Source organism: Peromyscus californicus, unplaced genomic scaffold (genome assembly GCF_007827085.1).
Source record: "Peromyscus californicus insignis strain IS unplaced genomic scaffold, ASM782708v3 Scaffold_11__1_contigs__length_118956290, whole genome shotgun sequence".
Lineage (NCBI taxonomy): Eukaryota > Metazoa > Chordata > Mammalia > Rodentia > Cricetidae > Peromyscus > Peromyscus californicus.
Window position 1 is genome coordinate 95,454,951 of NW_026294402.1, and position 12,793 is coordinate 95,467,743.

A 12,793-nucleotide genomic window follows, 5' to 3' on the forward strand; every position below is an offset into this window, starting at 1 on the left:
ATAGCTCAGTAGTTAAGAGCATTCACTCTTGCAAAAGACCCTGATTCAGTTCCTAGCATCCACATGGTGGCTCACAACCATCTGTAACTCCAGTTCTAAAGGATGAAACACCTTCTTCTGGCCTCTGCAGGAACCAGGCACATACAGTACACAGGCAAACATATAGGCAAACACTTAAGCACATAAAATAAAATAAGCCGGGCGGTGGTGGCGCACTTTAATCCCAGCACTCAGGAGGCAGAGGCAGAGGCAGGCGGATCTCTGTGAGTTCGAGGCCAGCCTGGTCTACAAAGTGAGTTCCAGGAAAGGCACAAAACTACACAGAGAAACCCTGTCTCGAAAAACCAAAAATAATAAATAAATAAAATAAAATAAATATTTTTTTAAAAAGATACTACCATACAATCTTTGTCCTACTCTTTATATTTTAACACCTGGACTCTCTGCCTAGATATGAAATTCTATTCTTAGGATTCACAGAATCTCAAGGTGGCTATGAACAGATATGTGGTTGTGGTAGTTTGAATGTAACTGGCCCCCATAATCTCATAGGAAGTGACACTATTAGGAGGTGTGTCTTTGTTGGAGTGGGTATGGCCTTGTTGGAGGAAGTGTGTCACTGTGGGGGTGGGCTTTGAGGTTTTCTATGCTTGGAATACTGCCCACTAAGTCAGTCAACTTCCTGTTGCCTGCAAGATGTAGGACTCTCAGCTATTCCTCCACCACCATGTCTGCTTGCATTCCACCATGCTCCCCGCCATGATGATAATGGACTGAACCTCTGAAACGGTAAGCTGCCATTCCCTTATAAAAGTTGCTGTGGTCATGGTGTCTCTTCACAGCAATAAAAACCCTAAGACAGTGGTCTCTGAACTTGAGTTGGAAAAAGTTTACATTTTCACCTGTATTAGCTCTAGCCAATGTCCAACTTTCCTTCACTTATGAACACACAGATGTGCCTCTGCCATTAATAGAAACCAGAAGTTCCTGTCACAGTAAAGTTGCTGAGATCCAGGAATATGTTTACTCGAGACTCCTTTGAATTACACCAGTTATAAGATTCACTAATAAATCTTATTATTTAATGCATTAATAAGAACATATATTAATGAACCAGGCATAGTGGCACACACCTTTAATCCTAGAACTTGGGATGCAGAGGCAGGTGGATCTCTGAGTGGCAGGTGGATCTCTGAGTTCGAGGCCAGTCTGGTCTACAGAACGAGTTCCAGGACAGCCAGGGCTACATAGAGAAACCCTGTCTCAAAAAATAATAATAATAGTAAGTACATATATTACAATATTCTTTTGAATGCTTTCAATCCTCACAGGCAGAGACCAGAGGAGAATGTCAAGTGTCCTTCCCTATCACCCTCAATCTTATTTTTTGAGACAGGATCTCTCCATGAACCCAAAGCTTGCTGTTCTGATTAGGCCCACCAGTCAGCAAGCTGCCAAGAATCTGCCCATTCCCCCAAAGCTGGGATTAAAGGCATATGTGGTCATGCTCGGCTTTTATGCAAGTGCTGGGGATTTGAACTCAGGTCCTTTTGTTTTCACACCAGGTACTCATACCCACTGAGCCATCTCTCCAGCCCTCAAGCCTTGTAATCGTAGATGCTATTTTCTGCATGGAGAAATGTGAGGGTTACCAATAGGATGGGTTCACACATACAATCCCAGCACTTGGTCGGGGAAGGTGGGGGACCAGGAGCTAAGGAAAGATGGGCAGGGGAAGGAGAAGAAGAGAACAGAACAAGTGTGGGTAGAGACTTTACCAGGGTCAAGGAGATAGTACAGAAGTATTTAAGAAATGACCTAAGACTCCTGTCTAGTCAGTACCGCACCTTGTACAAATGTGCAATTCCTCACACCCAGTCCAATTCATTGCACCCCTAGAACACTCAGTGTGTGCCACCTAAACTGACGGAAGCACTGGCTTTATTTTCAATATTAAACACTTACTTTGCAGATCTTTTGAGCATGTGCTCCTGACAAACTGCCTCCAAAAACCGTAAAATCCTGAAAAGAAAAACAATTAAACCAGCAAGTAAAATATAATGACTAGGCAGAGCTGAAGACCCAGTAGGAAGAAATGGGAAACTCACCATTGTTAAAGGCATTTCAGACATTGAGAAAAACAGAAAAAACTCTAATTCATAGATTATTCCCTAGGATAATAGTTAATATCTTAGAGTTTACGTAAGATCAGGGGCAAAAATGACTCCAAGCTCTGAGGCAATAACTCAAGCAGGATTAACCCTGTTCTCAGATTCCACCAGTGTCAAACAAACACTGCAGTCCGAGTCCCCGCCCACCCCGTCCCTGTGTCTGATAGCGTCACACCAGGGGCACCCTGTAAGCATGAAGACAACAGCAGCAGGCTGGCTGAGGGGAACTGGAAGCGCAAGGTACCTCATGAGGGGAGGGAGGAACTGGAAACACACACCTGCAGAGGGAACAACCGAGGAGGAACCAAGGAAAAGGTGGGGGCATTAAAACAGGAGTAAGCTTGCATTACAAGGACTCAAACAGCGCCGCCTGCACCTTGAGAAGAGAAAGGCTATTCCCCTAAAGAAACTGGAATATCCAGACTCAGGTCACTGGCCTGGAAGAAGGCAGAAGTGAGGATGAAACCCAGAGATTAGAAGCCTGAGTACTGAAGGAGCCCTGCCAGCTCCTCCCCGATCCATGGAGCTTGCTGTCAGCCAATGACCAAGGGAAGGATAGTTTTCTGGAAAAACAGAAACACCCCAGAAAAACTACCTGTGTTAGGACCCTGGAGAGCAGAATGAAAAGCCTGGCTCATTACACCCAGAGTCCAGCCTCAGCCTCGTCTCTGCTCACTTCCACAAACTGGAAAGACTCCTCTTTGTGAGTCCAGAGCATTTGCCTGGAGCCTTTCTTACCTGGTCTGTGGCCACCTGTTCTGCCCCATGCTACCTAAAAATTGGCATCTTCAGAATGAGAGCCCCGTCTTCATCATCTCCATCTCTTCCTCACCCCCACTTACTCCATGAGCAGAGAAGGCCCTCAAAAATACGATGAATTTGAATTTCTGCACTGGCTTTAAGTAGTCAGACATCATGGCCAGAAAACACAGTAGCATTCTTTGTTCTATCATTTCTATGCTACCTTCTTTATTAATTTTTGTCCTGCCAGCTCATAAAAATTGGAAAAAAAAAAGTGATCTTCAACATTTGGCAGACCCAATAGTAGAAAAATCTATTATGAAATAGCACACAAAATATCCTGTTTCTATTGCTGCTGTAACACATTAACTCAAATTCATGGGCTTAAGACAACACACCTTTATTATCTCACATTCTGTGGTGTAGAAGTTCCCTCTCGGGGCCTCACTGGACTACAACCAAGGTCAACAGGTCTGGGACCTCTCAGGCTTCCCTAAGCTTCTAGCGATGGCTCCCATTCCTCTTCTCATAGAATTCATCTCTGTTTTCAAAGCCTGACACAGCATGTGGAATCCTCCTCACACTGCATTATTCTGACCTTTCTTCTGGTTTTTGTTTTGTTTTGTTTTTTGTTTATCCGTTTTTGAGACAGGGTTTCTCTGTATAACAGCTCTGGCTGTCCTAGAACTCATTTTGTAGACCAGGCTGGTCTTGAACTCACAGAAATCCTTCAGCCTCTGCCTCCCAAGTGCTGGGATTAAAGGTGTGTGCCACCATCACCCAGCTTTTCTCTTCCACTTTCTAAGGACCCTTGTGATCACATTAGGCCACCAGAGTAACCCAGGCCATACTATCCTAAGGTCACTTGATCAGAACCTTGATTCTTCTCTACCATATAAGGCAATACATAGCTTCTAGAGATTAAGATTTGGACATTCAGGGCTGGAGAGATAGCACAGCAGTTAAGAAAACTGGCTGCTCTTCCAGAGTACCCAGGTTTGATTCCCAGCACCAACCTGGTGCTTATAACCATCTGTAACTTCAGTTCCAGGAATTCTGATGCCCTCTTCTGGCCTTCTTAGACACGAGGGATACACATGGTGCAGAGGCATATTTGCAGGCAAAACAACCACATACATAAAATAGCAAATTTTAAAAAGCAATTTGGATATGACATAGGTTTATTCTGCCCACAAGGTCCACCTTGGGTCTCAGTGTACACCAACTACATCTCTCTTGATGGAACTTCACAAATTTGGATACTTTCAAAAAAATTCCAGAGCTCAGGGACTCCTGCTTTTTTTTTTTTTTTTAAAGATTTATTATGTATACAGTGTTCTGCCTACATGTATGCCTGCAGGCCAGAAGAGGGCACCAGATCTCATTACAGAGGGTTGTGAGCCACCATGTGGGTGCTGGGAATTGAACTCAGATCCTCTGGAAGAGCAGCCAGTGCTCTTAACCACTGAACCATCTCTCCAGCCCCAACTTGTGCTTTTAAGAATCAATTTTTTTCCATTCAGGTTGTACCTGGATCCTCCACACAGCCCCAAACTATAAGCAAGATTTTACTCCCCCAAATTGTTTTCTATCGCATATTTTGTTCCTGGTTCTACCTTGCAGGAAAGCCTCACGTACTGGAGTTAGGACATACCTGACTGAAGACATAAACCAATCTTCCATTGATTCGGCCCCGTCCAGTGACCACACTATCTCCAGGAAACTACCAGGGAAATGAAAAAATAAAGGTCAAAAAACCCAAGTACTTCTTTGTTATTGTTGTTGTTTTGTTTATTTTTTGAGACAAGGTTTCTCTGTGTAGCCCTGGCTGTCCAGGAACATGCTCTGTAGATCAGGCTGGCCTCACAGAGATCTGCCTGCCTCTGCCTCTTAAGTGCTGGGATTAAAAGGTGAACGCCGGCCGGGTGGTGGCGCACGCCTTTAATCCCAGCACTCAGGAGGCAGAGGCAGGTGGATCTCTGTGAGTTCGAGGCCAACCTGGTCTACAAAGTGAGTTCCAGGAAAGGCGCAAAACTACACAGAGAAACCCTGTCTTGAAAAAAAAAAAGGTGAACGCCATCGCCACCTGGCCTGAATGCTTCTTTATAGTGAAGTTGGCATCATGCCTTAATGGAAAACAAACAAAACACCAAACTTTCTAAGGTTTGAATTGAAGAAAGTTCAAACTAAAAACCAAAGCGGGGTTTAATCCCCAGCACACCAAAAGGAATAAATAAACATTTTTAAAAGAAAGGTAATATAGCTATGAGGTTCCCGGGGCCACCACTGCTACTTCTTCTGAGAGGAACACATAAGAAAACATAGCAGAGCTGGACAGAGTGGCACATTCCTGGAGAAAAAAGCTATATGGACTCTTTGCTCTGGTGGAAAGGCCAGCAAGCCACAGGAAGTGTTCACACCACCACTGGAACAAATAAAGATACCTTATTCTTATCAGCAGCCATTCCAAAGTCGGCACATCTGTGTTCCACAAACATGTCACTCTCCAAGAAGCTGCCAGGGTCCAGCAGGAGACTGATCCGCTCCCTGGCAGTTAGCTTTCCCTACAACAAAAGAGCAGTCGGTGATGTCATCACAGACCAAGTTAAGGCAGGCGTGTTAGCAGGAAGGCCGGGGTCACACGCCTCTTTACCCCAATGTAAAGGGCTCCGTTCTGTCTGTCCTGCCCGAAGTGGACGGGTGAGAGTAATAGACTTTGTTTCAGTCAGGAAAGCAAGGCAGACAGGGTGCTCGGGAGCTGCCTGCCTGTGGAAGGTAAATCAAAAGGAGGGGGACAGGTGGGGACAAGTGGGGGTAAAGAAAGCCTGCCCCTGGATTGCAGTGGAATCTGGAGGAGGACGAGGAAGAGGAAGAGGAGGAGGAGGGAGGAAACTAAAGCAGACTTATGAGAGCCAGAGAGCTACAGGCACCCTTCAACCAGACACAACCCCTCCCTCCAGCTCTCAGCCTCCACCCCAAGACACCACCACTGGGTTCTCCTCTGCCTTCACAAGGGCTTTCTCTTCTTCTAGCCTAAATGGGAATCCCAGCTTAAAGACGCCATAGCGAGCCGGGCGGTGGTGGCGTACGACTTTAATCCCAGCACTCGGGAGGCAGAGCCAGGCGGATCTCTGTGAGTTCGAGGCCAGCCTGGTCTCCAAAGCGAGTTCCAGGAAAGGCGCAAAGCTACACAGAGAAACCCTGTCTCGAAAAACCAAAAAAAAAAAAAAAAAAAAAAAGACGCCATAGCGGCAGAGCCAAGACCCCATAGCAGGGAGCGGCAGAGTAAAGGGGGAGGGGGCAAAGAGTGCTGGGGAGTTTGTTTGAAGGGAGAGTTTCTGGGGTTGAAGGGCATTTGTTTTAAAGACAGAAAGAAAAGAAAATGGCTGGAGAGACAGTTCAGTTAGTAGAGAGCTTGCCTAGCATGTGCAAAAGTCCTAGGTTCGATTCCCAGTATCACACATACAATAGTGAATGCCTATAATCCCAGAACTGGGGAGGTAGCAGGAGGATCAGAAGTTCAAGGTCATTGTTGGCTGCATAGAAAATTCAAGGCCAACTGGGGCTGTATGAGATCCTATCTCAGAATTTAATACTTCTTACAGATGAGGTTGAAGCCCTCAATCTACTAAGAGTCTCCACTCCTTAGGCGCCCAAAACCTCAACTCTCGATAAAGTCCTTAGCCCATTGTGCCAAGAAAACAACACATATACACAGTAAACAAACAAACAAAACCCTTAAAATTAGTTATTTTAGGAAAGTAGTGAAAGCCAATGAGGTTGTGAAAAACAAATTTACTTTGGGGGAAAGCAACTTAAAACTGTGGATACATATAGTGATTGATTTTAAAATAGTCATACTTCCTGGTCCACTTCTAGAAAATCTGTCTTATGGAACTAATGAAAAACTTGCTTAATTAAGAGCACAAATTGGCCTCCCAACTAAATTAGCTCTGACAGCCAAAAACAGTTCTCCAGACCTCTCTCTAAGAGAATCAGGATCTGCCTAGGAAGGATTGGGCCAATGCTCTTGGGAGGGATTGAGCAACAGGCCCTGAGAGAGTTGACAGGCTTTCCCAGGAAACTTACTGGTCCTTCACCAGGACCCCAAGGGAGTGAGTGAGAGTATTGCTCACCACGAACCTTTCAACTACATTTACATTCCTAAGTGTCAAATCCTTAGGCCTTTTTCAAATGGTAACTCAGGACATCTGAATTAACATTTGACCAAGATTTACGACCCAGCTGACTCAGGAGGCAGAGGCAGGTGGATCTATGGAGGCCAGCCTGGTTTACAAAGCAAGTTCCAGGACAGCCAGAGCTCTTGTTACACAGAGAAACCCTGTCTCGAAAAACCAAAACCAACTCCCCTGCCCCCAAAAACCATCTTTTGCCACACTTGAGTAGGACTTGTGTGCTCTTCACATGAAGCAATTTCCTTAGGCACCTTCCTGCTAACTCACCCAGCTCTCAGGTCTGGAATCACGCATGAGTCAAGGACACACTGAGCAAGTCTGGCTTCAAGTCTAGGGTCACCTTCTCTCAGCTTGATTCTTCTGCTGCTAAACGGCCTCCCCAGCTTATCTCTGAAGCTGTGATTCTCGCCTGAAAATCCAGGCAGTGTGTCAGTCAGGCTGCCCACTCTAGCCAAACTGCAGAGCAGTTTATGAGTTTATAAAAGTCCATCTGCTTCCTACCCAGTAGATCAACACAAGTCGAAACTCTTAAGAGGCCGACCTGACTTCCTCGGGCACAGGTGTCACCAGGTCCTTGCACGCGCGGAGATCATGACCACCACCACCACTCCAGGTTAATGTGAATGTAACCAAGCTATTTCTAATACTACGCGCCTCGGTTTTATTGCCTTCCATTGTTGAAGAAAAAAAACCAAAAAACAGCCACAACTCTTTCAGACAGCACGAGAATAATCGGGTCTAAAATTGAGAGCCTATAGCCGATTAATGAAGCAATTTTATTCTAACAAGGCATTATTCTGTTTAAGATGATTTCTAGAGACTAACTTTCCCAAAAGTTCATAGCTGCTCAGGTGGAGCGCTGCTGGAGACCAGCCAGATCCAGCCAGGCAGCCAATCCACGCCCACCACCACTTGGGGACGTTGCTAAGCACACAGATGCTCATCCTCCTCCACTGACTCCCGAGGGAGCCCTAGGTGAAAGTTCTCGCCGCGCCCCTCCCAGGCACCGCACCTATTGGCTGGGAGGCCATGGGCGCCGCCAGCCCGGCGCACCGTGATAGGTCGCGGGCGGAGGGGCGGGACGCGCAGGCGCCCTGGACTCACTTTCTTGTGCTGCGCGTCTATGCGGCGCTGGCCTCCGCCCAGCAACGCGGCACGGCGCTTGTTGTCGATGCGCTCGTTTACTGAAACCGGCTGGCTGCAGAGGCTGCGGATCGGGGTGCGGAGGCCGCAATGGAGACCCCTGAGCCTCGCTCCAACCGCCACCGCCCGAATCGTCGCCGCCGCCATTTTTACTCTGCCAGCGTGCCACACGGCCCAGCGCACCTGAGGGCGCATGCGCGGAAAGCGTGGCCAAAGCGGGTCCGCGCCTGCGCGTTGTCGCTGAGACTAAAGCTCCTGGCAGCCTCTGCCGTTGTCTTCTGGGCCCAAGGAGGTCTGGCAGGGCTGTACCGGGAAATACCTGCCTCTCAGATCTGTGCCCGTGTGGCTGCACGGAACAAGGACTTAATCCCTTGCTCTGCATTAGCCATCTAGACCCCAGGCTTTGTCGACCCACTCCCCCCCAGAATGAATAGGTAATAAGCTTTAACCAACTTTTACCAAATGCTGTGCCAGATTTTACTTTTACAACTTACTCATGCAATAATTTATATCCAGATTTCACAAGCACAGAAGTAGGTTTGATATGGAGCCAAGACTGAAATGTTTTGTGAACTAGATATTGGGCTCCAGAGTCTTATGAGAATCTCTTAAAAGGGAGGGGAGCTGGGGAGCTGCTCAGCTCAGTGGTTAAAGTCCTTGCCAACACGAGTATGAGGACCAGAGATGGGGTCCCCAAACTCAGTACAGCCAGAGAAATGAGTGTCTGTAAAGAGGTTGCTTAGGTGAGATAAGAGACAGAGATAGAGATAAGAGAATCACAGAAAGCTCACAGACCAGCCAGCCTGGCGTATGCAGCAGCAAACGAAACCCAATCCTCACACAAAGAAAGTGACCCTCTACACCCCAGGTTGTCCTGTGACCTCCACATGTGCACACCCAAACTCTCTCTCTCACACACACACATACACAAGTTTTTTGGTATCTTTTAAGTTCGTGACACTTGACACAGGATGGAGATGTAAACCTTTTCAGGAACCATTGCTTTAGGTGTGAGGACCACTGGTCAATAGGGGAGGGAGGTTGGCCTCGACTCTCAATACGACAAAAAAAAAAAAAAAAAAGATTTATTGAGTTGGGGGTTCAATGGATGGAAAATTAAGAGGAAACAGCAAGGGTAGGGGACAATCGGACAAACTTAAGGTGTGCTTTGCTAAAGGCAAGCCAGAGTGCTCAGATGTCACTTGGGCGACAGTGGAGGAGGAACCTTAAATATTGAGGGTGATCACTTATCAAGGGTGGAGGATTCTGGCTTGGCCGATTTAGGATTCTTGGTAAAGCTACACTCTCTAAGAGAGGACCTGGGACAGAGGTCAGTTCTATTCAAGGGGAGCTCAGTAGAGCCTGACCAAAGCTTGGTCAAGGAGAGAACCTTGTCAACACAGCAACTGTGGCTTGGGAGCTAGTAGGAAAAGTAAACTGCAAATGCTCAGACTCAGCCCCAGACCTACTGAATCAGAAAATGGGGGAAGGGCTACTGCCCTTCCTTAGAAAATGACCTTCAGTTCAGATGCTAAAATCCAAGACTCACTGCTCCAGCGCTTTTGAACCTGAAATACTAATGCTTTTCCATTTGTTTACCCAGGTAACTGGCAGGTCTTTAAGGCAAAGTACAAGGTGCATATTTCTCATTCTTAGCCACACACACAAAAAAACCCTGCCAAAGTTGATTATTAACCCTTCCTAGATCCACCTCACAGCCAGGACTTTCATAAAGTTGAAATTCTGGCCTGAGACTTTAATGTTAATGTCATTTTTTTTTTCATTTGCTTTTTGAGGCATGGTCTGACTTAATGTAGCCCTTCTTAGCTGACTTGGAACCCATGATGTTGCCCAGGTTGGCCTGAAACTCACAGAAAGCCACCTTACTCAGCCTTTCAAGTACTGGGATTAAAGGTATGCACCACCCCACATGGCTGAATAATCATTTTTGAGCCCTCTGTGTGCCAAGAATTGAACTATGAGCCAAGCTGTGTTTTTCAGATCAAGGATTGTTTTCCTTAACATACAGAGAAGCTGAAATGTCCAAGGCCTGAAGTCTCCTGACTGAGCAAAGATCACCTACATCTGTCTGACACCAGGGGAGAGAGCTCTTAGCCCTGCACTTAGAACTCTGTTTTAAGGGCCTTAACAACCTAGAGAGGTAGACAAGGGGCTAAAGCTTTGGGAGGATTTGCTTCGTGTTTAAGTATACATGAAGAGGTAATAAGCAGTAACGTAAGAAGAGAGGCCTGGCATGGTAGCGCACACCTTTAATCCCAGCACCCAGGAGGCAGAGGCAGGAGGATATATGTGTGTTTGAAGCCAACCTGTCTACATAGCAAGTTCTAGACCAGCCAGGGGTACTGTGGGAGCCCGTTTTCAGGTTCCTCGTGGCTTTAATCAGCAGGTCCACATAGAGAGGATGATTAGGACCATGGGCCTGAGTGCAGGTGTCTGAGATGGTCTGCATTTGGCTGTGCTGGGGGGAGGTCTTTTGCTCCACCTCTTGACGTCTCTATAAATACCCTGGGGCAGAGACAGTTGGGGCCCATTGGAATAGGTTCCAGGCCCTCTCGAGGCTATCCTTTATTTTCTATCTGTTTATCTCCGCAATATAAATCCTTCTATCTAATATTTTCTGCTGCTCACACTCAAGAAAACTCTGGGGAGCTGTGGGGTTAGTGGGTAAATGCCCCACAGGGTACATAGTGAGACCCTGTATGGTAGTTTGAATGCAATTGGCCCCCATAATCTCATAGGGAGTGGCACTATTAAGTTAGGAGGTGTGGCTTTGTTGGAGTGGGTGTGGCTTTGTTGGAGGAAGTGTGTCACTGTGGGGGTGGGCTTTAAGGTTTCCCATGCTCAGGATACTGACTAGTGTCTCAGTCAACTTCCTGTTGCCTGCAAGATATAGGACTCTACGATATTGTCTGCCTGCAAGCCACCATGCTCCCCAAGATGATGATAATAGACTGAACCTCTGAAACTGTAAGTGAGCCACCCCAATTATGAGTTGCTGTGGTCATGGTGTCTCTTCACAGCAATAGAAACACTAAGACACCCTGCCTAGATAGAGATAGAGATCTCCTGGCTTGTTTATATTCATATTCACACATATGCACTTAAACTTGACTAAGTCTCCAACTTTTGGAGAAATGGTGGCAAATGAGACTGGAAACCAGTAATTGAATGCGATTATAAAGATTGAGCATGCCCACAGTTGGGACTTTGGAGGTTGTTAGGTCTCAGAAAGCCAGGACAGATGGCTAACTAAGGTGGCTATTAACATATCAAAGTGGACGATGGCCAGCTCTCCCAGCATCGCTCAGTACCTGTGGCTTCTCCCAGCACTTCTCACCCCACCCCCCACCCTAAACCTTCCTCTCCTAGGGTCTGGGCTTCTGTTTCCCTTTCCCCAGCCTGATCCTATAGAACTCAACCATTTTGGCTACACCAGTCTTTTGGCCTCTTGGCCCAAGCTCCCTCTTGGTCTTTGGCTCCTCTCTTGCTCTACCTCCCCCTCTCTCCTCTCGTGGTCTGGTCCATGTTCAGCCCGGACTCTTCCCTCTGCCTGCTTTCTCCCTTGTATCTACAATACAAATCTCCCTACTTTAGGAGAAGACATATCCCCCTCCCCTTATTTCACTTTCCCATCCAGAGGTGAGGGCAGTGGCGGTTTAGAGTTTCTTGGAGGTTTGACTCCTGAAGCACATGCCACACTACGTTATGATTCTTTAACTCTCTCTGCTCTTAGGAACCAGGACTACAGCTGGCTGGCTCACACTCTGCCCTAAACCTGGAACAATCCCTAACAGCTAGGAAGCTTTCAGAGTGAATTTGTGAAGTTGAGTTGATCTAACAAACAGGCAACAACAGCAGGAGTCAGGGTTTTCAATTCCTGTACCTGCTCCCAGCTCTGCTCCAGCCTGGGCTCCTCCAGGCAGTCTACTTAGTTCCTCCTTCTGACTGGCCTGGGTAGGCAGGGAAGCAGGGAAGCAAGGAATGTTTTTCTTTTCTTTTCTTTCTTTTCTTGTTTTGATTTTTTTGTTTTGGGTTTTTTGTTTGTTTGTTTGTTTTTGAGACAGGGTTTCTCTGTGTAACAGCCCTGGCTGTCCTAGAACTCGCTCTGTAGACCAGGCCCGCCTCAAACTCACAGAGATCCACATGCCTCCCAAGGGCTGGGATCAAAGGTGTGCACCACCACTGCCCGGGAATGTTTTTCTTAACTTCAAATAATCAGTGCTTAGTTGAAAGTCAAACACAAGGGGTCTTACTCTTCTCCCTGCCCTTCTCCATGTGGTTTTAGTAGTCTGGTTTGGTGTGGGGGTGGGGAGAGCGGGGACAGGGGAGATTGGTGTCATGTGTCCTCCCACACACCCTTATCCTGTGGCAGTGCTGGAAATCAAACCCCAAATCAAGTGATGAACTAGTGGCTCCATGTCTCCACCAATGCAACATCTGTGCAGAATTGCCCTGGAGCCTTGATTTCTGAACAGCCAGAACACAAGTGCAGCTTCAGTGGTTAAACCACAGAGGGACATT

At 46.9% G+C, this 12,793-nt stretch overlaps 1 protein-coding gene across 5 annotated transcripts in view; it reads right to left on the reverse strand.

The window, feature by feature from the left end:
- The window catches only part of Pccb (propionyl-CoA carboxylase subunit beta), a 65,854-nt gene extending 57,416 nt beyond the window's left edge, over positions 1 to 8,438 (reverse strand). The window contains exons 1-4 of one of the 5 annotated variants that reach the window (XM_052718264.1): positions 8,213 to 8,438; positions 5,357 to 5,476; positions 4,567 to 4,635; positions 1,966 to 2,022 (exon numbers count right to left, since the gene is read on the reverse strand). In XM_052718264.1, the coding sequence (XP_052574224.1) occupies positions 1,966 to 2,022; positions 4,567 to 4,635; positions 5,357 to 5,476; positions 8,213 to 8,398 (432 nt within the window). In that variant the 5' untranslated portion in view covers positions 8,399 to 8,438. The remainder of the gene's footprint in view (positions 1 to 1,965; positions 2,023 to 4,566; positions 4,636 to 5,356; positions 5,477 to 8,212) is intronic. The other 4 variants (XM_052718239.1, XM_052718244.1, XM_052718251.1 and 1 more) reach the window with 4 other exon arrangements.
- Positions 8,439 to 12,793: the final 4,355 nt, after the last annotated feature.